Source organism: Ovis canadensis, chromosome 16 (genome assembly GCF_042477335.2).
Source record: "Ovis canadensis isolate MfBH-ARS-UI-01 breed Bighorn chromosome 16, ARS-UI_OviCan_v2, whole genome shotgun sequence".
NCBI lineage: Eukaryota > Metazoa > Chordata > Mammalia > Artiodactyla > Bovidae > Ovis > Ovis canadensis.
In genome coordinates, this window is record NC_091260.1 from 16,742,642 (window position 1) to 16,768,470 (window position 25,829).

General features: G+C 41.3%; 1 protein-coding gene across 27 annotated transcripts in view; it reads right to left on the reverse strand.

Moving 5' to 3' along the window:
* Positions 1–25,829, reverse strand: part of FBXW11 (F-box and WD repeat domain containing 11) — a 130,755-nt gene that overhangs the window by 36,307 nt on the left and 68,619 nt on the right. For 16 of the 27 annotated variants that reach the window (XM_069556034.1, XM_069556037.1, XM_069556038.1 and 13 more), the window contains 2 exons: positions 5,784–5,846; positions 2,482–2,707 (listed from right to left, as the gene is read on the reverse strand). In XM_069556034.1, coding sequence (XP_069412135.1) covers positions 2,482–2,707; positions 5,784–5,846 — 289 coding nt within the window. The remainder of the gene's footprint in view (positions 1–2,481; positions 2,708–5,783; positions 5,847–25,829) is intronic. The other 11 variants (XM_069556048.1, XM_069556028.1, XM_069556041.1 and 8 more) reach the window with 1 other exon arrangement.

The window sequence follows — 25,829 nt, forward strand, 5'->3', positions numbered from 1 at the left end:
GGCTAATGGGGAGTTGCTGTATAACCCAGGGAACTCAACTCGGGGCTGTGACAACCTAGAGGGGTGGGATGAGGGGCTGGAGGGTGGTTCAAAAGGGAGGGGACACATGTACAGTTATGGCTGATTTACATTTTTGTATGGCAGAAACCAACACGGTACTGTAAGGAAATCAACCTCCAGTTTAAAATAAATATATATATATATGAAGTGAAGCCGCTCAGTCGTGTCCGACTCTTCTGCGATCCCATGGACTGTAGCCTGCCAGGCTCCTCTGTCCATGGGATTTTCCAGGCAAGAAAACTGGAGTGGGGTGCCGTTTCCTTCTCCAGGGGATCTTCCCAACCCAGGGATCGAACCCAGGTCTCCCGCATTGTAGGCAGATGCTTTACCATCCGAGCCACCAGGGAAGTCATATATACATAAGACAAAAGTGACCCTGTCTTTCCTTGGTTTGAAGTGCAGCCTGGCTCAGGAGAAGAGCATGGGCGACGGGGGCTCTGAGTTCAGAGGAGCTGCAGCGTGCGCACCCGCCTTACTGACGTTCGCCTCTAATGCTCTCATACAGTTACAAGCGTGTCTCTTTCCTTCTCTTCCATGCCCTCTCTAATTAAAAGTACAAGTTACCGAAACGGATTGTAAGCCATGTAGTCTATAAAGAGTAATCTTCACTGCAACTGATTTCAGCTTTCGCACTGACTTTTGAACCAACCCCCATCATCACCACACAATCACGATAACCAAGATGTAGGATCTTAGGCATCTCATCCAATTTCTCTGATCCTTGGCTTTATAACCTATCTAATGAAAAAACAGCACTAAGTGACACCCAAAGTCCCTTTCAGCAATTAAGTACTATGATTCTAGAAAAAAAGAGGGTTCCTAGAAATACTAATTCAAGAAATGAGGAAAAAAATGCTATTATTTTCAGCACAAAAAGAACAGTAGGCTCAAATTTTCCTAAGCTAACTCTCAAATATCCTCAAATACTACCACTGTGGAAAGTGAACTCACAAGTTCTAAAAGAGAGGTTAGAAACGACAGGCTGGCATGCCCCTTTGCAGCCCCAGGTCTCAGGCCTGGAACATGAGCCCAGGGCCTGTTCACTGCGGGAAACACTTAGACTATGGAGCTGAGATGCACTGTGCGCGTGTGCCTGCTAAGTCTCCTCAGTCGGGTCCAACTCTCTGCAACTCCGTGGACTGTAGCCCGCCAGGCTCCTGTCCGTGGGATCCTCCGTGCGCTGCCATCTCCTCCTCCAGGGGCTCTTCCTGGCCTGGGGATGGTGCCCACATCTCTTGTGTCTCCTGCATGGTGGGCAGGTTCTTCACCACTAGCGCCGGCAACACGCTGTGCATCAGCCAGGCTAAGCGAGAAGCTACCCTCTGAGGAGCCACCCAGAAGCTCTCGCAAAGGGGAGGGCTGGGAGCAATGCTACCGGTTTACCCTTGGCTCTTTCTAGGCCAGTCCTGGCACGGCAGCTGCTACTCTCAGGCTGCCCTGACCACGGGAGAGGAAAGCTTTCTGGGCAGCATTCTCAAATTCTCTTCCAGAGTGAAACCTCTCTATTCTACCTGGACAAATTTAAAACAAGACAATTTTAAAACGAGGGGAAAGAATTAACAAGTGATCAAAAAATCAAAGGGGGATGAACAGGCAGAGCACAGAGGGTTTTCAGATCCGTGAAACAATTATGTAGGACACTATAACGACAGATACGTGTCATTACCTATTTGTCAAAAGCCACAGAATGGACAACATCAAGGGTGAACCTTAAAGGATGTATTCTGGGTGATCATGACATGTCAAGGTAGGTTCCCGTACTGTAACAAATGTACCGCTCTAATATGGGGAGGCTGTGCTGGTGGTTGCTGGGGGCGCGGAGGGGGCTGGTGGAAACTACGTTCTGCTGTGAACCTCAAAGTGCTGTGACAGTAATCTGTGCAAAGTAAACAGCGGGGGGCGAGGAGGAGAGACCAAGGGGGTAAGGCGGCGCGAGAAGATGCAGAAGGAAGTTTCAAGAAAGTTACTGAGACATGCTATCAATTTCCCCAATGCTCTGCTGCCATTCCCTAAATGTCACTTCAGATATAAGTGAACATCTCAGATGTGAGGACACTTTCCAAACACTGCAGGAAAAACTGTCTATTAAAAAATAAATACTGTATTACAAAGGCAAAATGCAGATTGTATAGAGACCACATCAAAAAAAAATATAATAGCATTAATCAATGTAGCAACAGTATTAACCAGTGGTCAACACTATTAATCACAGAAACTGCCTACAGTTCCTAGATAGATGCTAAATTATAATTCCTCTTCTAGTACCACGTATCAAAATACAGTGTGTATCCCAAAGAAAGGCTGTCTCACACTATATCCACTCACTCATTCACTTCGCAAACACCTACTCGGCTCCACCTAGGCTCTTGGGATGGGCATTCTCCCACTTTTCAGCTTTTTTTTACAGACAAACATGGTTACCTGGTAAAGCGGTAATAAAGTCCCGCTGCAACATGGGCTTCAGGTAAGAGTTAATATGTCCATGCTGGTAATGACACATTCGTGAAATAAGGTGTTCCACAAATTCCACTTGATCTGATTCAGACCACTGGTCAAAATATTTAATACACAAGTCTTTTTCTTTTTGATAGTTTCCTTCTGATGGCCTCTTTCTGGAGACGATCACTGATGATGTTCCATTACTTATCTATTTCAGAAAAACAAAAGAGTAATTAGTTTGACAAGGAAAACGAATCTAAATAGTCTTCTCATCAGAAACATATTTTTGCCGTGTGTATTTATACTTAAAATGCCAGTTTTATCTTAAAGCCAAATCATTCCTTTATTAATTAATTCAGGCAATAATTTAAAATGTATTCAGAGATCATGTACTCAGATTAGTCACTAAAGTAAATGACAAAGTCAGAATCCTTTGTAAAGTTAAATGGTGTCCTAAATTATCCTCCTCCAATGCTTATTCCCAAACCATGTTCTCAGTTAACTGATGCTGGAGAAGACCATCTTAGAAAACCTGTTCAACTTGGCAAAGTGGCAAGTGACTATTAATGGTTTGTTTTCCTTCCTCAGAGTTGAAAGGTAAAGCTATATGCATTTATGCAAACACTTCTCACACTTGTGCACACATCAGATAACAAAAGAGTAAATTAACAGAGACTGCCAGGGGCCACTCTGGAATAGAGCCCTGAGCTAACGTCTACCAAGTTCCTGGATGATGCTGATGCTGCCACTCTAAAGACTGCACTTCAGGGACCTCACGCTGAAAACCACTGCTCTCTGTAACAGAGAAACCAGACAGCAATTCAATCTAAACAGCTTCGTTTTACCTAACAGTTTTAATCGCCTCTGTATTATTCCCAGGGATGCTAAACTGCTGACAAAATAGTTTATAGACTTTCACTCCCTCTTTCTGATCACCGACTCTGAAAGTTACCCCAGACAAACCACATATGCCTGAGAAGTTCCTCATCTTATTCGGTCTGTCTGTGGATATCCCACAGACTCCTATCCTAACGGCTGCATCTCTCATCAAGCCTGCATGGCCCGTGCATACAACCAGTACATTCTTTAAAGACTGACACTGCATACACTGCATCTGGATGACAATATCCAAAAAAATCTAAATCCCTAGACTGAAGCCACAGCTGCTTCTGATAAGGCTCAGCAACTTCCCTGTTTACAAACAAAAAACCTCCATACTTTTGTCAAACACTGTCAGGCCATGTGTCCATCCCTATTCTGACAGCCTCTTCACGTGTAACTAGAAGGAATGAGAGACAGGAGAACTGTGAAAGCTGAAGGGTTCTGTCACAAACGTTCGCTAGTTCCATTAGGAGCTTGTCTCAGAAGTCTTGCATGGGAAGAACCAAGAGCTTCTGTTATCAGCATATCCCCTAACAGAGCAGACTGAACCCATCCCAGAAAGAAAACATCCTTGGTAAATATCCAGCAGAGTCTTTGACCTGCCTTGGTAAAATATTAAAAACCTTCCATATCTGAAGCAAGTTCTTTTGTCGACATTTAGAGGTATAAACCTGGAAGGTCTTCTCTCTCTCCTCATTTATCTCACCACTTCCTAATTTTCTCCCCTTGCATTCTTTGGGTGGTGGAGAGCTCACCGACACCAGGCACCACCAGGGGGCAGCACTGAGCAGAGATGTTTGACGTTGCTTGTGGTAAAACATTCATACCAAACAGGACCAAAACATCAGCGTTCAAAACAGTCAGATGAAATGAAAATTATTTGCTGTGGTGAAAATCAGCTAGCATAGGAGCATCTTTGCTACTTTTAGGCATAAGAATGTTCACCATAATGTTATAATAAAGAAAAGTTAGAAAAAAACTACCCAGTTACAGGCAACTGGTTCAAGTGAATTATAATACATCTACACAAAGTACTATAAAGCGGCCATTAAAATTAGGTTTATAAAGTAAGATATTAATAACAGAACATGTTTATGAAGTATCAGGAACAAAAGAATTTTATATAGCATACAACCACAATAATTTGCGTTAAGGGGTACACACCAAGACAGAGTAAAGAATAAATATGAAAATGGTAAAAGTGCCTCATCTTGAGAGAGAAAGCTGTGTATTTTTTCCTTCCCCTTTTCTTCCTATATTTTTTCATAATAATTAGCCAAAATAACTATGTTCCTAACAGGTTAAATATGAGTATCGTAACTACTAGCATTTGTGTACTGCTTTGTAATTCACAAAATATTTTCACACTCATTACCTCACTCGATAAGCAAAAGGGTTATTATTTCATTTTCAGAAGGGTTCCTAGCCCTCTAGCCCCCCTAGAGCACTGATATACAATTAACTAGCCTATTGAAAGACAGATGAAAAAAAGGGCCTGAAAACTAGTGTTGAGAACCACTGTGAGTTGAAAAATCAATAGTAAATTAAGAGAATCCTGATGCAAAATACCAAATGTGAAGGAGGGAACAGAAGTCAGTCTGCGCACAGTTCCCCCTGGAACGACAGCATGTGCTTAACTCCACAGCACACTCTCCATTTCTATTTCTAGCCACCTGCTTGGCCCAGAGAGATCTTCCTACAATTGCTCCATTTTGTTACTTTTCTTCTTAAATTTGTTGGGGACACTTTATTCTTGTTAATAACTAAAGTACTCCATTGCTTCAACTCAAATGAACCCAGAGAATATTTTCTTTATTAATCAGTACTGTTTTTGGATTTAGATTTGTTTTGCCTACAACTGTATCTTCATGAAAGGAAAATTATGTGTACCATAATGGTTGATGGAAAACATCAAATCATGAAATGTATATGCTCTCCATCGCCCACCTTACCAAAAAACTGGGGGACAGGGAGGGCAACTGGCAAACTAAAATAGAGCCAGGAGAAAAGGAAACTGAATTTAAAAGGAAAAGACAAACATTAAAAATGAAGTGGGGGGAAAGGGTGGTGGCTGGGAGAAGAGGCCAGTGCATACACTGGTGCCTGGCCAGGTTCCACTCTGGCGACAAAGGGCACCACCGCATTCGTGGCTTAGACAGTGACCCCGAAGACTGACTATCTTTGGGCTGCAGCCAACTTCAGAACCTTGTGTAAACTCCCAAAATCTTGATAATGACACTTCCCTAAGGAACAGAAGATAAATTAGGGTGGACTCTGAAACTAGCAAAACTGCACAGAAGAAAGAAGCCCTTGGCTCTGAGCTCCACTGAGGACAGGAGCCGAGGGAGCATCTCAGCCGCAATAAGTCAGTCGCTATCTTCTCTGTGCGCCGCCATTCCTACCTGCCAAAGAGTATTTTTCTTTGGGGACTCATCTTCATTTTGATCCTCCATAACTGAAGTGTTCTAAGGGGGGAAAAACAGGTTATTTGAATTATGCCGAGTTTTGCAAATCCTAAATAACTACACCAAAATGTAACTTTGAAAACCCAAACTAGAGTGTACCAATACCAACCCAAGAGCTGTTTGACTTATGGCTAACACATGCCATTTTGGGTCAACAGGAGTGTTTTTATCTTTCATAAATTAATAGTTAGTGGTTGGACAAAAGCAAGCATAAACCTTCTATTTATGAAGGTAGGGTATACTGAGAAAACAGGCTGAATTGAATTATGGGAGTGGGGCTGAAACTACCTCAATCATTGCTGTTACTCTTGTAACTCATGGAAAGAAGCCCCAGAGACCCACTAAGCTCCTGATGATTGCACAAAACATTTACTAGAATGTCTGCTATTCAGTAACCCACCCCAGCCACCAGCAGTTAGAAGTGACAAAGCCCTGGAAGCCCCCCTACCTCTCTCCTTCCTCCCTTGACAGTCCTGTTTCTTAGGAATGGCTTTGCAGTCTCCCCTAGCAAGCATGGTGGGTGCCCAGCCTTTTCCCTTAAGAGGAGGATGCTGTTAGCCAGTAACAATCTGGCTTGCCTTGGGAATGCATTAGCTTTTGATTTTTGTGTTTACTGCACAAAGAGGCACTGTGTAATTATTCTTTCTGGTGACCCAGTCGCTCAATAGATGCCCATTAACTGGAGATTATACATGATTGGATTTTCCCTTTTGAAGCTCCTACCTAATAGCTAAATGGAAACTTAATGAGAAGGGGAAGTGGGAGAGTTGTACTCTGAAAGGAAGAACAACTCATTTATGGATGTCAGTCCCTCTCTTCCCAAATCTAAAATTTCAAGATTGGGGTATATAATTTAAACTACAACATTTGTCCATAGTATATTAGCCAAAAAGATCCTGTAGATCTGTTGAAGTTAAGTGTTTACAAGACCCTGTTTATTGCCTATAGAGGATAAACCTCTCTCTTAAATTTTCCCTCTTTTTCCTTTACATTCTTCAAGTTGTAAAATGTTAAAAGACACATACAGTATTTCTAAACAATCCATCTGAAAACACCCAACGTAGGTGGTGGCAGAAGAATCACCGCGTGACACCAGTGGTCCGCAGGCCTCACAGCAGGGTCTGATCAGAGATGTAGAATGGTGGAGTAGGAAAGTCAAAGGCTTTGGAAGAAAAGAAAGAGGCGAGAATGGGTGGGGGGAGGAAGAGAGGGAGGGGTGTGTGTGTGTGTGTGTGTGTGTGTGTGTGTGTATGTGTGTGTGTGTAAGAGAGAGAGAGAGACATCCTGCGTGTGTGTGTGTGTGTGTGTGTGTGTGTGTGTGTGTGTGTGTGTGAGAGAGAGAGAGACATCCTGCGCGGGTTGTTCCATGCATGGACAAAAACAGCCACACAAAGTCGCGGGGATGGAAAGCACCAGTGCAGTGGCGGGTGTGTGACGGGTATTCAAAACCTGTTCACACCCTGCTACTTTCCCTTAAGTGTTCTCGTCTCACGATTTTCTGACCTCAGACTCTGAAAGAAAGAGTCCAGATGCTTGCCGGATAGGGAAAAGCCATTGGCTTCCTCGGTGAAACCTCACAGATCACAGAACACCAAGGTCTGCGATGCAGAAGGAGGGCAGGACTCCATGTGTTCAAGTCGACTGTGAGGAAGGAAGGCAGTGCGTCCAAGCATCCCAAGCAGGTCTAGAGTGGCGGCAGTGAAAAATGATCCTGAATGGAATAAGTGGGATGAAGAATATGGAAACAGAAGTAGTATTCCTCTCTCCAACTATTTCCCTTTCACTGCTATCTTGAAGGACTTATGGATTAATAAAGCTGGCAGGTTTCCACAGGGGAACAAAGCAAGTGGAAGCAGCGGGAAAGGGGGAACAGTGTCTCAGTAGACCCCTGGGGTGTGACGGGTAGTCACAGAGGCATGGCAACGCACACCACCACCACGGCCCGGGTTCTGAAAGAGTGGCAAGAAAAAACGTGAAGAGGCGAGCATGAACTCGAAACTTCAAAAATATGGGAGCCTGCATCCGCCGGAGCTATTCTGACATAAGCTACCTCAGTACTTTCCTCACTCAAGGAGGAAACAAAACGACAGGCAGACCATGCAAGAAACAACTGTCTTTCCAGGAAGAAAATTTAATTCTTCCTTCCAGTCACTCCAAAACAGAGAAACAGTGTTTATTTACAGAGTTAAGAAGGAAACTTCCCCCGCCCCCATAAAAATAGCAACTATTCTCTTAAGGCTTGACAAAAGGGGATAAACACACACATACAATTTAGTAAAACTGTATTTAAGAGAGTACTGTGGGGGCTAGAATACATATTTTTTCAATTTCTCTTATAAAGTCTTCAGCAGAAGATGTCAAAGGGGAAAATGCTGCAACACTGATCAGAGGATCTTTTCCAAACAGCAGTCGAGGCGATGCGAGAGACGCTCAGAGTGAAAAGGGCCCTGGGGTCCCGCGGAGCTTGCGAAGCGCTGCAGGCTCCCGTGCTGCAGGCTCCCGTGCGGGCTCTCCCCACGCTACCTCCCCCTCCTCCCTCCCTCCCGCCCCACCAGACACGCACACCACCCAGATGCTGAAGCGCTGATAGGCACTCAGTTGCGCTCCACTCTGCGGCCGCAGCCTGTAGCCCACCAGGCTGCTCTGCCCATGGGATTCACCAAGGCAGGGTTACTGGGGTGGGCTGCCATTTCCTTCTCCAAAGATATTCAAGGCTCTGGACATCTCACAGTTTAAAAAGTCAGGTTAGATTAGTTCAGTCCAGCTTTCCCTGATTTACTGGAGGTGGCCACCCACCTCCCTGCTCTGCTTTACAATCCCTAACTAAGAGCTCCGCACGCGCAAGCCCTGGACTGGGTCGGCAGCATGCATGATTGCTTCCTCCTCCCGCTCACCACATGAAGACTCTGGGAGAAGGAGGAAATGCCCGCTTTTGGTAAACACAATATATGCCTTTCCTAGTCCCCATTACCTTCTGCCACCTGCTGTGTGTGGGAATAAGAATGGACAGCAAGAGTAGAATTTTCTCAGAGCCACAGGTATTTTTTTCTTTTTTAATCACTTTGACTTTTATTTCTTAAAGGTTTAATAGATGAAAGGTCACAAGGTCAAGGGTGAAGTAAGAACAAACAATGAGCCTTCCTTTCAGGAGAAAAGAAAGGCGGCTTCCTATATCCAAGCTCTCAGATTAAACCATGAGGTAAACCAATCTGAAACTAGAAGTCTTCTTTAAGCCTCCGACACTTCTGGGAAAGGAAAGTCCTTGGAAATACCAACATGGCTTAATCACTTCATACCTTCTCATCATCATCTCTTTCCTCCTACACCTACTAAGAAGCACCACATGCATATAAAACGCATAGACCTTCCTACCACCAACAGAAGACACAATCTAGCAAGCAGCAGCCAGACTCTAAGGCAGATCAGCCTTAGGACTAGTGACATTTGGAGCCGGATTAACTTCCTGTTGCGGGGGAGGGGGGCTGTCATGTACAATATAGGATGTTAAGTAGCATTCCTGGCTTCTCCCTACTAGAGGCCAGCAGCAAATCCCTCCCCAGCCCTAACTGTGATAGCCAGAAAGCATCTCCAAATGACTGCCAAATGTCAGGGGCTGGGGATAGGGGATGCGGGGCAACAAAACTGGCCCCTCCACGTGAAAGCCACTGCTCTAGGGGTGTGAGCGCCTAAACTCACCTTCCTGGGAAAATACACTAAAAAACACTGCCATCTCAGTTCTGGCCTTTCTCTTCAGGCTTCTTTCCTTTGACCCCTGTGTCAATATGTGATTTCTTTAAACACAGTTTAATCTACGGTCAAGTAATTCATGGAGTACACATGTATCTAAATTCTGGGATAAATCCTGCTTGCCATTCAACTCCTATACAGGAAACCTTGATATAAGAAGTTCTTTATACTAGAGATTCTTGGGCTTTGGGTGATACATATCATGAAGTCATAGACGAAAGTGTGTATACATTCCTCCAGAAAGATCCAGTTTTCATTAGATCTTGAAGGTGTCTCAAATGTGATAAAATAACAAAGCATGTCTTTGACCAAACAGGAGGCCAGGGTGGATGGAGCCTAGGTTCATGCGTTTCACTTTGATTTAAAGTTCTCCCAGTAATTTTTATGTCAATCTCTGCTTTAAAATTACTGCTATGGCAAAATGATGTAGTCCATGTAGTACCACCATCCTAAGGAAATAGCACTGATACCTCTGTTAACAGACTCTGTCCCAACACGAGGTATTTCCAAACTACCAAATACCATGAGAATCTAATATCTGTTCCTTCTCTTATAAAAGGACTTCCCTTGTGGCTCAGACGGTAAAGCGTCTGCCTACAATGCAGAAGACCTGGGTTCGATCCCCGGGTCAGGAAGGTCCTCTGGAGAAGGAAATGGCAATCCACTCCAGTGCTCTTGCCTGGAAAACCCCGTGGATGGAGGAGTGTGGTAGGCTACAGTCCACGGGGTCGCAAAGAGTCGGACACGACTGAGCACCTTCACTTGGTCACTTTCAGGAGAAGATGCCAAAATGAAAATGCTCCTCTCAAGCTACACTAACCAGAAGACCATTTCCAAAGAGTATTCCAGGTTAACACAAGCGATGCTCAGAGAAAACAGGATCCTATGGCCTAATTATGCCTGACAAACGTGGTGCGTCACATGAGCGGTGCCCCGACCCCACTCCCAGAGACGACGGCACACCTCATCAAGACACTAGAGGTGAGCTCTGCGAAGCAACTGTCCTTCGATAAAAAATACGTTGATCAGAAAAGAGACACTAAAGATATCTCTTTAGTAATACCTCTTAGTTAAAAAGTGAGGCTAGGTTAGTTTAACCTAGCTTTCCCAAATTTGTTGGATATGGCCACCCCCTTTCACAAGCTCTTAATAAGAGCGCTGCACAACCCTGACTAGGGCAGTAACACGGCATGACCCCCCTCCTCCGATTTCACCAGACAAACCCTTTCTGGGGGCAAAGGGAATGTCCACTTTGCTACACACAATGCATTCCTCTCCTATTTCCAGTCACCTCCCCAGCCTGCCATATGGGGTTAGTCTCTGGAAAGGCGAGGCAGGCTCTAAGCAGTGATTCATCTCTGCCAGTAGGTGCCACCAACTAACACAGAATATGCTTCACTTGGAAAATTCTCTACTTTAAAGAGTTACATAAGAGGAATCAACTTCCTGCTTTTAAAATGCTACAAATTCTGCATTCTGGCTTCATGGCAAATGCTTCTCAGTGTAAGATTCATATCAGAAACACCTTTACTCCTGAGGCGAAGCAAAAAGAGAAACCGAAGCAGAACTGCAAGTCTCAGGAAAGGCCTCAGAAGGCATGGGGGCCTTCTGCCGTTTCCTCCTGTGGTTTTAAATTTCTGGGTTTAAGAAGTCAAGGGCAACAGATTCATGGTGCAAAATGCTATCAGACAGCTTTATTTAGTCCCTGCACCAGGCTTGTTTCCTACATTATCTTTTGCTCTTCAGAAAAAATATGAAAGTAGATATTCCAATTTTACAGAAGAAATTGAGGGTCAGAGAAAGAAGTAACTGGCTAAGAGTTACCCAGTAAATAAGAAACGTGGGGCTCAGATCTAGGTCTGCTGCACTCAGAAATAAATGAACTTTCTATACAGAAAAATACTTCTCTCAGGTGTTTTCCAACTGCTGGCTGTAGCCTATGAAATCAATTTAATGGGCTATAACCAGCATTTTTTTAATAAAACGAAATTGAATCTGGGCATTCCCCTGCCCACAATGGTAAGCATAACAAAAATCACACAAAAAGGCTAAAAGCAATAAGCAAAAACACGTTAACAGGAAAAATCAAATTAAAAGGAAAGCGAAAGTCATTACTGCAAGGAGAGCAATACTCAAGTCAAACCAATAAATAACACACAGGGCTTTAAACCTCTCTAAAAGGCAAAAATCTATAAAAAGGATAATGTGTACTTTTATATAATGAATAAAATTCCAAAAAGTACAAAAAAATTAGAAATATTAAATAAACACCTTTTCACCTTCGACACATCAAACAGACCAACCAACAAACAACACTTGATTTTTCCACGGAACATTAAAAAAATAAAAAATAACAAAAGACAGCACATCGAGCCAGAGGAGAAATCTCAAACACAGTCAGGAAGCAGGAGGAGGTGATACGTTTGAGATCAGACCAAGCAGAGAAGCCTAGGTTTAGTCTGCCAATTAGTACTTGCATAAACTAAAGATAAATACATGGAGCAATGACTGTCACAGGCATATCAAACACCTTTGAGTTGTTACTGCTAATGCCAGGTTGGCCCCTAACCTAGCCTACAATTCTTCCCCTTAGTGTTACCCAACATATTGCTGGAGAACGAGATCAGTGGAAACCCAGAAGCATTCATCTGGAAAAAGAGGAGACAAACTTGTCCAGAAAAGCAGCCGCTACCTGTCATGCCACTCTTGCGGCTCAGAAGGAAGCTCTATGCGCCATGTATGTTATCTACGCACTCTATTTTTAATACAATGATTCCAGCCACCAATAAGTTCAACTTAATCAGAAATGTTCTCCTCCCTCCACACAAACACTAAAATGTAGGAACAAACCAGTGGTTTTCTTTCTACAATAGAAAGTGGTGATAAATTTTAAATCCACTGGGAGTTTGACTGAAACTACTGTACGTGATATTACTAGAGTAGTGCGCTTCCGTCCAACTTGCCCAACCTACAGTTCCACTCAAGTTTTTAATGGCTGTTATTAACATTATAAGACAAGACTGTACTAAGGCATCTGGAAGAATAAATAAGGGAGATGTTTCTTCCTTTCCTCACAAACTTTATTTCTTATGCCTATTTAAAATTTTTCTTAAAGTTACAATAATTAAAGTAGTGTGGTACTGACAAAGTAAGACCAATGAAACAAAACAGAAAGTCAAGAAACAGATTCATTTACACTTACAATTTGCATATGATGAAGTTAGAATTTCAAATAAGGGGAAGAGGGATCTTCCAAGAAACAGCATTAAAAATAAAAGTTAGGGACTTTTCTGGCGGTCCAGTAGTTAACACTCCTTCTAATGCAAGGGGTGTGACAGGCTCTACCCCTGGGGAACTAGGGTCCCACATGACACTGTGTGTGGCCAAAAAAATTTTTTAAACGAATAATAATAAAAAATGTTAAATGCTACCTCATTTCATATACCAATATATACTATCGATAAAAAGAATCCTAAGAGCAGCTACCAAAAGAAATAAAATTTCTTGGTTAGGAAACCAAAATTAATACTTTAATAGGCAAATAAAGAGTAACTACCAATATCACAAAACAAGAAATTAAAATGGCTGCCAAAAATGAACAATAACAAAAAAGATGCAATTTTTCACCTCTCTTAAATTTGCAACTTTAATTCTTATATATTTTAATCTTTGGTAGGATTATAAATTGCTACCTTTCAGAGAGTATTTATCAACATATAACTTCAAAAATTACTACATAACACTGAACATAACTTATAGCAATTTATCCTAAAAAATTGTAGACCTACACAATTTATAACATGGAAAAATAGAAAGTAATGTAAATGTTCAACACTATGGTGTCATTTAAAAACACGATACAACAGGAGAAAATTTAAGTTCTTTCAAAACTTAACTAGTTAAGCTTTATTATGCTTAACTAGTTTAGCATAACATAGTGAAGAGCTTAATTCTCAAATGTAACCAGTACTCAGAACAACATAAAGTACATTACTAGGACCCCAAACACTGCCCAGTCGTTAACACGCTAAGGGTAACTTCTATATTTTAAATATCATCATAGCTCCATTTTGCCTATTTTTCCAGTTTTACATAAATGGAATCATATTGTATAATACTGTTTTGAGTCTGGCTTCTTTTGCTTAAGACTGTGATTTAGAGATCTTTAAGTAGTAGCTCATTCTCTTTCACTGCTGTATTGTATTTCAAAAATCACGTACTCATTCTACTGAAAATGAATGTGTGGGTCACGTCCACTTTTGGAATTTAAAATAACTGTCATGTCTTTTGGTGTATATAGATATATATTTCATTAGATCTATACTAGGATAGAACAGCTAGGTTATAAAATGTATACTACCACTTTTCTAAAGTAATATTACCCAGTAATCAATACCATCAGCAGTTTATATGAGTTCTATTGCTCCTTACCAGCTATGGGCTTTGGGTGTTTTTTTTCCTGTTTGCTTAATTTTAACATTCTGTTGGGTATATAGTAGTATCTCTCTGTAGTTTTAATATGCATTTTCCTGGTGACTAATGAGGTTGAGGACCTTTTGTAAACTTAGCCATTTGGATAACATCTTTTGTAAAGTGAAAGTTAAAGCTTTTCACTATTTTTTAGTGAAAAAAAATGCCACTTTAGTGACAGTCTTTTCTTACTGATTTCTAGAAACTTTACATATTTTAGAACAGAGTCCTTTTCTCAAATGTATTTATAACAAAGATCTATTCTCTCACATAGTAGCCTAGAAGTTTAATTTTAATTTTTATACTTATATCTAAAACTCATCTACACTGGCTTTTATGTACAGCAGGAGTCAGGGCTCATATTCTGAAACTTGAATGCAGTGTTTTTCCAACTGCAGGTTGGAGCTCACGGTATCCATTTAAAGGATAACCAGCATTAAAAAAAAAAAAAAAACTGAAATCTCCAAGAACAAAACACAGGATATATCTGCTATTTCATCAATTACAACATACATTAAAAAAAATATTTTAACATCTCTGAAATTGGGCTATTTCTTATAATAATAGCTTATAATATAAGATTATTCCTTATAATAATAGCAACTCAGTTAAAAATGGTAGACTTTTTTTGTATATTATTGGGTTGGGCCAAAACGTCTACTTGGGTTTCTCTTAAGCTCTCCTAGAAGCTCACTCAGTGATGGGGTACAGTGTGCTGGGGGCCGCTGTGCGAAGGTGTATGCGTGTGAAACAGACACAAACACACACCCCTAACACATACACACGGAGAAGGCGTGGCGCCCACTCCAGTGCTCCTGCCTGGAGAATCCCAGGGACCGAGGAGCCGGGTGGGCTGCAGTCCATGGGGTCGCGAAGAGTCGGACACGACTGAGCGACTTCACTTTCCCTTTTCACTTTCATGCACTGGAGAAGGAAATGGCAACCCACTCCAGTGTTCTTGCCTGGAGAATCCCAGGGACGGGGGAGCCTGGTGGGCTGCCGTCTATGAGGTTGCAGAGTCGGACACGACTGAAGCGACTTAGCAGCAGCAGCAGCAACACATAAACACATCCATATAGTATACAGACATAAACACACCTGCTCACGTATATTAGGTCTACATATAATTTTTACTTCTCACTGTGACAGCACTGGAAACCCCTGATTAAGGTATTAGAGTGCATGGAGCTCACACTGCATCTTGCTACTACCTTTTCAGTTTTCTTTCAGTTCTCCCAATTATATCAAAAGATATTTTCATTCTCTTTCACTGCTGTACAGTACTTCAAAAATTATATACCCATTCTAGCGTAGATAAATGTGTGGGTCACTTATACTTTTGGAATTTAAAATAACTCCATCATGTCTTTGGTGTGTATGGGTATATATTTTGTTGTTTGTTTTTAACACAAAGAACTGGTCTCTTGTTCAGTTTACTTAACAGTGTTTAGCTAGAATTTCATTATACATTTTGTTTCTATGGTATTTTTTTTTTCCAGTAACCAATCTCTAAATAGTACCCTTTTCTGATTTTTTTTAAGAAAAAAGATTTTTAAAATATACAACAAAAGAACAAATGGTATGCAGATTTGTCCAAAACTGTGAAGGCTGTAATCTGTCTAAAATTTGTGAAATACTATCTGAAAAGAATACCAACATTAAAAAAACACGTAAACTATATTAAATGGGGAAAAAAGCAAGTCAAAATAAGTCTGTATGATCCCATCTTTACAAATGCTTTACCTATCAAACTTTATTTAAAGAAGCAACTAGAAAAAGTGTTAACATGCTGACAATCAGTTCAGTTCAGTCACTCAGTCGTGTCCAACTCTTTGCGACCCCATGAATCACAGCACGCCAGGCCTCCCTGTCCATCACCATCTCCTGGAACTCACTCAGACTCACGTCCATCGAGTCAGTGATGCCATCCAGCCATCTCATCCTCGGTCGTCCCCTTCTCCTCCTGCCCCTAATCCCTCCCAGCATCAGAGTCTTTTCCAGTGAGTCAACTCTTCGCATGAGGTGGCCAAAGTACTGGACTTTCAGCTTTAGCATCATTCCTTCCAAAGAAATCCCACGGCTGATCTCCTTCAGAATGGACTGGTTGGATCTCCTTGCAGTCCAAGGGACCCTCAAGAGTCTTCTCCAACACCACAGTTCAAAAGCATCAATTCTTCGGCACTCTGCCTTCTTCACAGTCCAACTCTCGCATCTATACATGACTACAGGAAAAACCATAGCCTTGACTAGACGGACTTTTGTTGGCAAGGTAATGTCTCTGCTTTTGAATATGCTATCTAGGTTGGTCATAATCTTTCTTCCAAGGAGTAAGCGTCTTTTAATTTCATGGCTGCAATCACCATCTGCAGTGATTTTGGAGCCCAGAAAAATAAAGTTTGACACTGTTTCCACTGTTTCTCCATCTATTTCCCATGAAGTGATGGGACCAGATGCCATGATCTTCGTTTTCTGAATGTTGAGCTTTAAGCCAACTTTTTCACTCTCCTCTTTCACTTTCATCAAGAGGCTTTTTAGTTCCTCTTCACTTTCTGCCATAAGGGTGGTGTCATCTGCATATCTGAGGTTATTGATATTTCTCCCAGCAATCTTGATTCCAGCTTGTGCTTCATCCAGCCCAGCGTTTCTCATGATGTACTCTGCATAGAAGTTAAATAAGCGGGGTGACAATATACAGCCTTGACGTACTCCTTTTCCTATTTGGAACCAGTCTGTTGTTCCATGTCCAGTTCTAACTGCTGCTTCCTGACCTGCATATAGGTTTCGCAAGAAGCAGGTCAGGTGGTCTGATATTCCCATCTCTTCCAGAATTTTCCACAGTTTATTGTGATCCACACAGTCAAAGGCTTTGGCACAGTCAATAAAGCAGAAATAGATGATTTTCTGGAACTCTCTTGCTTTTTCCATGATCCAGTGGATGTTGGCAACTTGATCTCTGGTTCCTCTACCTTTTCTAAAACCAGCTTGAACATCTGGAAGTTCATGGTTCACGTATTGCTGAAGCCTGGCTTGGAGAATTTTGAGCATTACTTTACTAGCATGTGAGATGAGTGCAATTGTGCGGTAGTTGGAGAAGGCAATGGCACCCCACTCCAGTACTCCTGCCTGGAAAATCCCATGGACGGAGGAGCCTGGTGGGTTGCACTCCATGGGGTTGCTGAGGGTCAGACACAACTGAGTGACTTTACTTTCACTTTTCACTTTCATGCACTGGAGAAGGAAATGGTAACCCACTCTAGTGTTTTTGCCTGGAGAGTCCTAGGGACGGGGGAGCCTGGCGGGCTGCCATCTATGGGGTTGCACAGAGGCGGACACAACTGAAGTGACTTAGCTTAGCTTTGAGCATTCTTTGGCATTGCCTTTCTTTGGGATTGGAATGAAAACTGACCTTTTCCAGTCCTGTGGCCACTGCTGAGTTTTCCAAATTTGCTGGCATATTGAGTGCAGCACTTTCACAGCATCATCTTTCAGGATTTGAAATAGCTCCACTGGAATTCCATCACCTCCACTAGCTTTGTTCATAGTGATGCTTTCTAAGGCCCACTTGACTTCACATTCCAGGATGTCTGGCTCTAGGTGAGTGATCACACCATCGTGATTATCCTGGTCATGAAGATCTTTTCTATACGGTTCTTCTGTGTATTCTTGCCACCTCTTCTTAATATCTTCCGCTTCTGTTAGGTCCTTAGCATTTCTGTCCTTTATCGAGCCCATCTTTGTGTGAAATGTTCCCTTGTTATCTCTAATTTTCTTGAAGAGATCTCTAGTCTTTCCCATTCTGTTGTTTTCCTCTGTTTCTTTGCACTGATCCCTGAGGAAGGCACAATGCTGACAATATTATCCCTTCAATTTTTCTGTTTTGCTTATATACCCCATCTAAATTTTCCTTAAGGAAGACACATTTCTTTTTAAAATAACAATGAACAGTGAGTTTTTAAAAACTGAAACTGAAAAAGGCAAAAGAGCCACACCAAGACCCCAGATACAGATGCTCTAACTTTAAAAAACAGAAGCTAGTCAGTCACTGAAACTTCCTGCAGAGTCAGAATCTGCAGACACATTTCACCTGTGTCTGCTCCCTGCTCTATAAAGCTGAGGTGAAAACAGGCTCTCCCCTAGAGAGTGAATATGGGCTCCTTTAGTCAAACTTAAACTCCACAGGACAGAAGTGTTTGGCTGTTTCATACATTCTGTATTCTCAGCACTTAGAATAATTCCTGACACACAAGTAGGGTGGTATAATAACTATATACTGACAATGAATGTTACCTAGAGTTATTACAGGTACATCTTCCTATTAATTGTAATGACCAAACTGGTAATCTTGTTTCTGCTTAACTCCCTTCCCATATTTTCCAAACTGTCTACAATGAGCAAGATTTCAACATGTAGGGCAAGAAACCATGAAACACCATTTCTGGTTGTCACAGAAAAGAAGCAACAAATAAAATCTATTTTCAGAAAGGCAGTCACCCTTATCACCTCCAAAGTATTCATTTACCTAGATAAAAGAAGAACACTTCATTAATTATTTGACTGTTTAAAAAGGTCCAAAAGAAGCACAGATACAAGTCTGCTAGAATTTCCCTAAGAAAGCAGACAATGGGTGGCAGAATGTACACTTAAATGCTTCCTAGGGCTCAGGAAGAGACTTTGAAGAGAACTTTAAAGCAAAACTTGTAAGGTGTTTCATGTTTACTAAAGAAAGCCAGAAAAAGAAGGTGCTTTAGAAGCAGGAACAGAAGAACAGCCGACAGACACTGAGTCGTGAGGCACAGCACCCAGGAGGCAGGCAGTCCGCTGAAATGTAAAGAGCAGGCCTTTAGAGCCAGGAGTCCCCAGCGCAAATCCCAGGCTTTGCAATTACAAACTGTGAGACTTCTGGTAGGTCACTTGCCTTCTCTCTGGGACCTGGTTCCCTCTTTTATAGGACAGGGGTAATACTGCTTACCTTGAAGGAAAAGAAATAACACGGGCAAACGACCTACAACGTAACATTGCTCGGAGGAGGAAACAACAAACCAGAAAAACATTTCTACTCTTTTGCTTCTACTATAAATTATTTTAAAAGAAACATGAAACTATCTATTAATGATGTGAAGGGAAGTTAGAGAAACGCCATACCACAGCACAATCAAGTCTCATATTACTGTGGTTAAGGGGTACCCTGGCAGGCTCAGCAAAGATTTCAAACATAAAACCTACCCAAGAAATTGGAAAGCAACGAATTATAATAATAGTAGCTACCATTTATTGAGCACACATTAGAAATTATATCATTCAATTAAAACCAGGGAAACAAAACCAAAACCACCAAAAACTTTCAGAGTAAGATGTTGAATTTAACACAATATCAATCAAATTTCCAGCAGGTTTCCTTCTACTCCCCTCTCTTAAAATTTTATGAAAATATATAGAGTGAAGGCAATCTGGAAGAACTAAGTGAGAGAATTTACACTATGAAATAGCAAGACCTACTATATAGCTCTTGTAACAAAGAGAGTATTATACAGGAATAAAGGTAGACAAAGGGCTTCCCTCATAGCTCAGTCGGTGAAGAATCTGCCTGCAATGCAGGAGACCAGGTTTGATTCCTGGGTTGGGAAGATTCCCTGGAGAAGGAAATGGCAACCCTCTTCAGTATCCTTGCCTGGAGAATCCCATGGACAGGGGAGCCTGGTGGGCTACAGTCCAAGGGGTTGCAAGAGTCAGACACAACTTAGCAACTAAGCCACCACCAAATACTGTATCCAAACTCAGATTCACACATATGAGTTCCCTTGACTAATTACTAAGGTAACACTTCAGTGCAGTGGAGAAAAAATGCTCTTTCCAGTAAAAGACTATCAACTGGACATTCTTATTTTGAGCTCTACCTAGCCTCTCACCAAGGGGAAAAAGTATGTTCTACATAGACTACAGATTTAAATGTCAAAGGTGAGTTTCTAGAAGAGACCATAGACCATCTCCATGACCATGGAATAGGTAAAGCTTTCCTAAACAGGATAAAGCATCTGCTAACAAGAAAGAAAAATCTGATAAACTGGATTACAATGAGAAATTTCTGTTCACTGAAAGCGTCAAGAAGAGACTGAAGATTAAAACACTCTAAAACTGATTTTTGGTGATAGAACAACACTGAACCACATAACTGAAACAGCTGAACTTTACAATATACAAAACACATCAAGTTTTAAAGAATTAAACTTAAAAGAAAAAAAGGCAACCCACAAAGTGAAAGAAGATTGATAAAACATCCAGAAAATTAAAAAAAGAAAACCAACCCTCACTTCAAATCAAGAAGGAATGCAAACATATACACTCAACCCCTCCTCCCCAAAAATGGGTAAAACACTTATATAGGCACTTCACAAAAGAAAGTATCCAAATAAAGTTAAAGTATGAAAATTCAACCCAAGGGCTATCATCCAGAAACAATCACTTGCATTTTGGTTACAAAGGTTGAAAACTATCGACATATATACATATATACATATATATATGTATATATATATATATTTTTTTTTTAACTGTTTGAAGCATGCTCTCTAGTAGAATTGCTTTTCACATGTGTCCCGGATATTTTTTCATATCACTGTAGACCTTCATTTTCATTTTTAATGCCAACAGTTTACTTCATCCCATAATTTACTCAGCACAGTTAAGGAGTACACATTAACCTTTTTACTGTCACATACAATTAAGCTTTATGCTTACTATGAATAATTGCCTCTTTTGATCAAATTCCTAGAAATGCTGGATCCATAAGCACTTGTATTTAATAAATGAATGTCTAAACTGAATTGCATTTCCTTTGTTCAATCACTTCTATCCATCAGAATAGAGTTCATATTGTAAGTCATAAAATCTAACGGTCAGTTCTCATTGCTTGCATCTCAGAACCTATCACAAAGACTCGAGCATTCTCTCCTCCCTGATATACTCCAGTCACTTGGCTTCCAGGACTCTGCACTCATCTACTTCTCAGATCTCAACACCGCAAATATTAGAGGTTAGACAGAAGGAAATATTAGAGGTTTAGACAGAAGGAAAACCAGAAGAAAACCTGAATCCAGTGAGGGAACGGAGAGATACATGAAGAAGAAAATGGTAAAAATGACAGTATATATAAAATAATATTTCTAGTTTTTAATTTCTTTAAAATATGATTGACTACCTGAGGAGTTCAAAATGTTGAACCACCACAAATAAATGGAAAGTGACCTTTTAGCCAAGAACTACAAGACTCAATATTGTTAGCATACCAGTACTACCCAAAGAATCTATAGATTCAATGCAATCCTTAGCAAAATTTCAGAAGAGTTTTTGCATATACAGAAAAACCCATCCTAAAATTCATACAAAATCTCAAGGGACCCTGAATAGCCAAAATAATCTTAGAAATAACAGCAATACCATCTCACATTTCCTGATTTCAAAACTTATTACAAAGCTACAGTAATCAAAATAGTATGGTACTGGCATAAAGACAGCTATAGAGACCAACTGGAGTAGAGAGCCCAGAAATAAATCCTGACATACACAGTCAAATGATTTTTGATAAAGGTACCAGGATTATTCTATGGGGAAATAACAGTCTTCTCAACAAATGCTACTGGAAAAACTAGATATCCACATATCAAAGAATGAAGTTGGGCCCTTACCTGATAGCACATATAAAACTTAGCTCAAAATAAGTCAAGATCCAAACATAACAGCTAAAACTATAAACTTCTTAGAAGAAAAGATAAATGAAAAGCTTCATTACATTGGATTTAGCAATGATTCCTCATATATGATACCAAAGGCTAAGACAACAAAAATAAAAATATATAAATCAGACTATATCAAGACTTAAAACTGCTGTGCATCAAAGAATACAATCAACAGAGTAAGAATTCAGCCTAGGAAATGGGAAAACACGCTTGCAAAGCATGTATCTGGTAAGGGATTGATATTCAAAATCTATAAAGAACTAAAACTAAACAGCAAAAACAAATTAATTCAAAATGGGCAAAGGACTTGAATAGACACTTCTCTGAGAAGCTATACATACTAGGGGTCAAAAAGCTTATGGAAAGATACTCAACCTCATTAATCATTCAGTTCAGTTCAGTTCAGTCACGTCCGACTCTTTGCGACCCCATGAACAGCAGCACGCCAGGCCTCCCTGTCCATCACCAACTCCCAGAGTTCACTCAGACTCACGTCCATCGAGTCGGTGATGCCATCCAGCCATCTCATCCTCTGTCGTCCCCTTCTCCTCCTGTCCCCGGTTAGGGAAACGCAAATCAAAACCACTGTGAGATATCACCTCTCACCTATCAGAACGACTACTACCAGAGCTACAAAAAGTACCCAGTGTTGGCAAGGATGTGGACAAACGAAACCCTCACACAGTGCTGACAGGAGTGTGAAACGGGGCAGCTGCCGTGGGAAAGTGGACGGCGGCTCATCAAAAGAGTAAAGATAAGAGTTACCATATGATCCAGCAAGACCAATTCTGCATCTACATCCAAAAGAATTCAAAAAATCTCAAAGAAATACTTATACACTTATGTCCATATACCAGCATTATTTGCAATAACCAAAAGGTGGAAACAACCCAAACGCTCGTTGAAGGATGAAATGCTAGACAATATACGGTATAAACATGCAAAGGAATATTATTCAGCCTTTAAAAAAAAAGGAAATCCTTATACAGGCTATAATATGGATGAACACTGAGGACACTAAGTGAAATAAGTCAGTTATAAAAAGAAATACTGTACAATTCTGCTTATGTGAGAGGTATCTAGAGCATCCAAATTCACAGAAACAGAAAACAGAATGGTTGTTCCTGCTCTGACAGGGGAAATGAGGAGTGGTTAATGAACTATATAACATAGAGCAATGTTAACTTTGTTAATCATGTTGTAATTATATTCCTAATACTTATTTATCTAATAACTTTGTATTGGTCTTTATACCTTTGACAACTTTAATTTTTTTTTATTACTTTAGAATATTTTTTTAAAACTCTTTATTTCTGTGGGGGTATAGCCAATTATGTGTTGTTAACAGTTTCATGTGAACACCAAAGGGACGTAGCCATACATACACATGCATCCATTCTCCACCAAACTCCTCTCCACGTAACACTGAGCAGAGCTCTGTGTGCTATACTGTAGGTCCTTATTGGATATCCATTTTAAATATAGCAATATCGACCACTTTAAGTCTCCCAGGTCGTACCTCCTGACTCTGGTAACTACGAATCTCACATTTTCTAAAAGTTTGTTTGTTTTGAAGTATAACTGACCTACAACAATAGAAAAATAAACAGCTTTTGAAATTATGTATTTACTCACATAAATTTGACACAGTAGCAAAAATAGCAACAATATATCATGGACTCTATATCCTTTACAGAAATAAACTGTAAGACAACAAACAGCACCAAGGACGGCAGGAGGGAAGGGGAAGCACACAGCTCTAAGGACTTTCTCCATGCACATGAAGCAGTGTCTATCACTTCAGGACAGGCTGCGATACGTTAGCAGATGTGAACTGTGAACACTACGACAAACACAAGGAAAAAATTGAGCAAACAAGGTTTAACTAATCAACCAACGGTAGAGATGAAAACGGAATCACCCCAAAACTAAATTAATCCAAAAGAGAGCATAAAAGAGTACAAGGGGGGAAAAGAGCAGATGGAACAAATAGAAAACAAATAGCAAAGGCATAGATTTAAAACTAAAATCTTCAATTCAGTCACTCAGTCGAGTCAGACTCTTTGAGACCCCATGGAATGCAGCACATCAAGCTTCCCTGTCCATCACCAACTCCTGGCACTTCCTCAAAATCATGCCCATCACATCAATGATGCCATCCAACCACCTCATCCTCTGTCATTCTCTTCTCCTGCTGCCTTCAATCTTTCCTGTCATCAAGGTCTTTCCCAATGAGTCAGTTCTTTGCATCAAGTGGCCAAAGTATTGGAGTTTCAGCTTCAGCATCAGTCCTTCCAATGAATATTCAGGATTCATTTAGGATTGACTTGTTGGATCTCCTTGCTGTCCAAGAGACTCAAGAGTGTTCTCCAACACCACAGTTCAAAACTTCTCCTGGCAATCTTGATTCCAGCTTGTGCTTCATCCAGCCCGGCATTTTGCATGATGTACTCTGAATAGAAGTTGAATAAGCAGGGTGACAATATACAGCCTTGACGTACTCCTTTGCCTATTTGGAACCAGTCTGTTGTTTCATGTCCAGTTCTAACTGTTGCTTCCTGACCTGCATACAGATTTCTCAGGAGGCAGGTCAAGTGGTCTGGTGTTCCCATCTCTTGAAGAAATTTCCACAGTTTATTGTGATCCACACAGTCAAAGGCTTTGGCATAGTCAATAAAGCAGAAATAGATGATTTTCTGGAACTCTCTTGCTTTATCAATGATCTAATCAATGGATGTTGGCAATTTGATCTCTGCTTCCTCTGCCTTTTCTAAATCCAGCTTGAACAGCTGGAAGTTCATGGTTCATGTACTGTTGAAGCTTGGCTTGGAGAATTTTGAGCATTACTTTGCTACCGTGTGAGATGAGTGCAACTGTGCGGTAGTTTAAGCATTCTTTGGCATTGCCTTTCTCTGGGATTGGAATGAAAACTGACCTTTTCCAGTCCTGTGGCCACTGCTCAGTTTTCCAAATTTGCTGGCATACTGAGTGCAGCACTTTCACAGCATCATCTTTTAGGATATGATCTAGCTCAACTCGAATTCCATCACCCTCACTAGCTTTGTTCATAGTGATGATTCCTAAGGCCCAGTTGAATTTGCATTCCAGGATGTCTGGCTCTAGGTGAGTGATCACACCATTGTGATTATCCGGGTCATGAAGATCTTTTTTGCATAAATCTTCCGTGTATTCTTGCCACCTCTTCTTAGTACCTTCTGCTTCTGTTAGGTCCATACCATTTCTGTCCTTTATTGGGCCCATCTTTGCATGAAATGTTCCCTTGGTAACCCTAATTTTCTTGAAGAGAACTCTGATCTTTCCCATTCTAGTATTTCCCTCTATTTCTTTGCACTGATCACTGAGGACGTCTTCCCTAGGAGATGGCAGAGTAGAAGAACATGCACTCATCTTCTCCTGCGAGAACTCCCAAACTACAGCTTGCTGCTGCACGGTCAATTGGACAATGTTGGATCTCACCAAAAAAAATACCCCTCATCCAAGGGCAAAGGAGAAGCCCCAGCAAGATGGTGAGAGAGGTGAAATCATGTTTAGAATCAAACCTCTTACCCACCAGAGACATGCAGAGGGCTCAAACAAACCTTGTGCACACCAGGACCCAGAGACCCCCCGAGACTGAGCCAGAACTGGGTTTCACTGTCTCCTAGGAAGGCACAGGTCAGCAGCGGCCTGCCACAGGGCCAGGGGCTCTGGGTGCAGCAGACCTGGCTTTGGCATAAGCCTTCTCGGAGGAGGTCACCAGTAACCCCACCACAAAGCCGCCAGAACTTACACAGGACTGGGAAACAGACTCTGGGAGGGTACAAACAAAACCTTGTGTGCACCAGAGCCCAGAAGAATGGAGCAGTGATCCCACATGAGACTGACCCAGACTTGCCCGTGAGTGTCCAGAGTCTCGGGCAGAGGTGTGGGTCGGCGGTGGCCTGCTGCAAGGTCGGGGGCACTGAGTGCATCAGTGCAGGGGACCTGCTGAAGGAGGTGCCATCATCTTTGTTACCTCCACCATAGTTTGGCC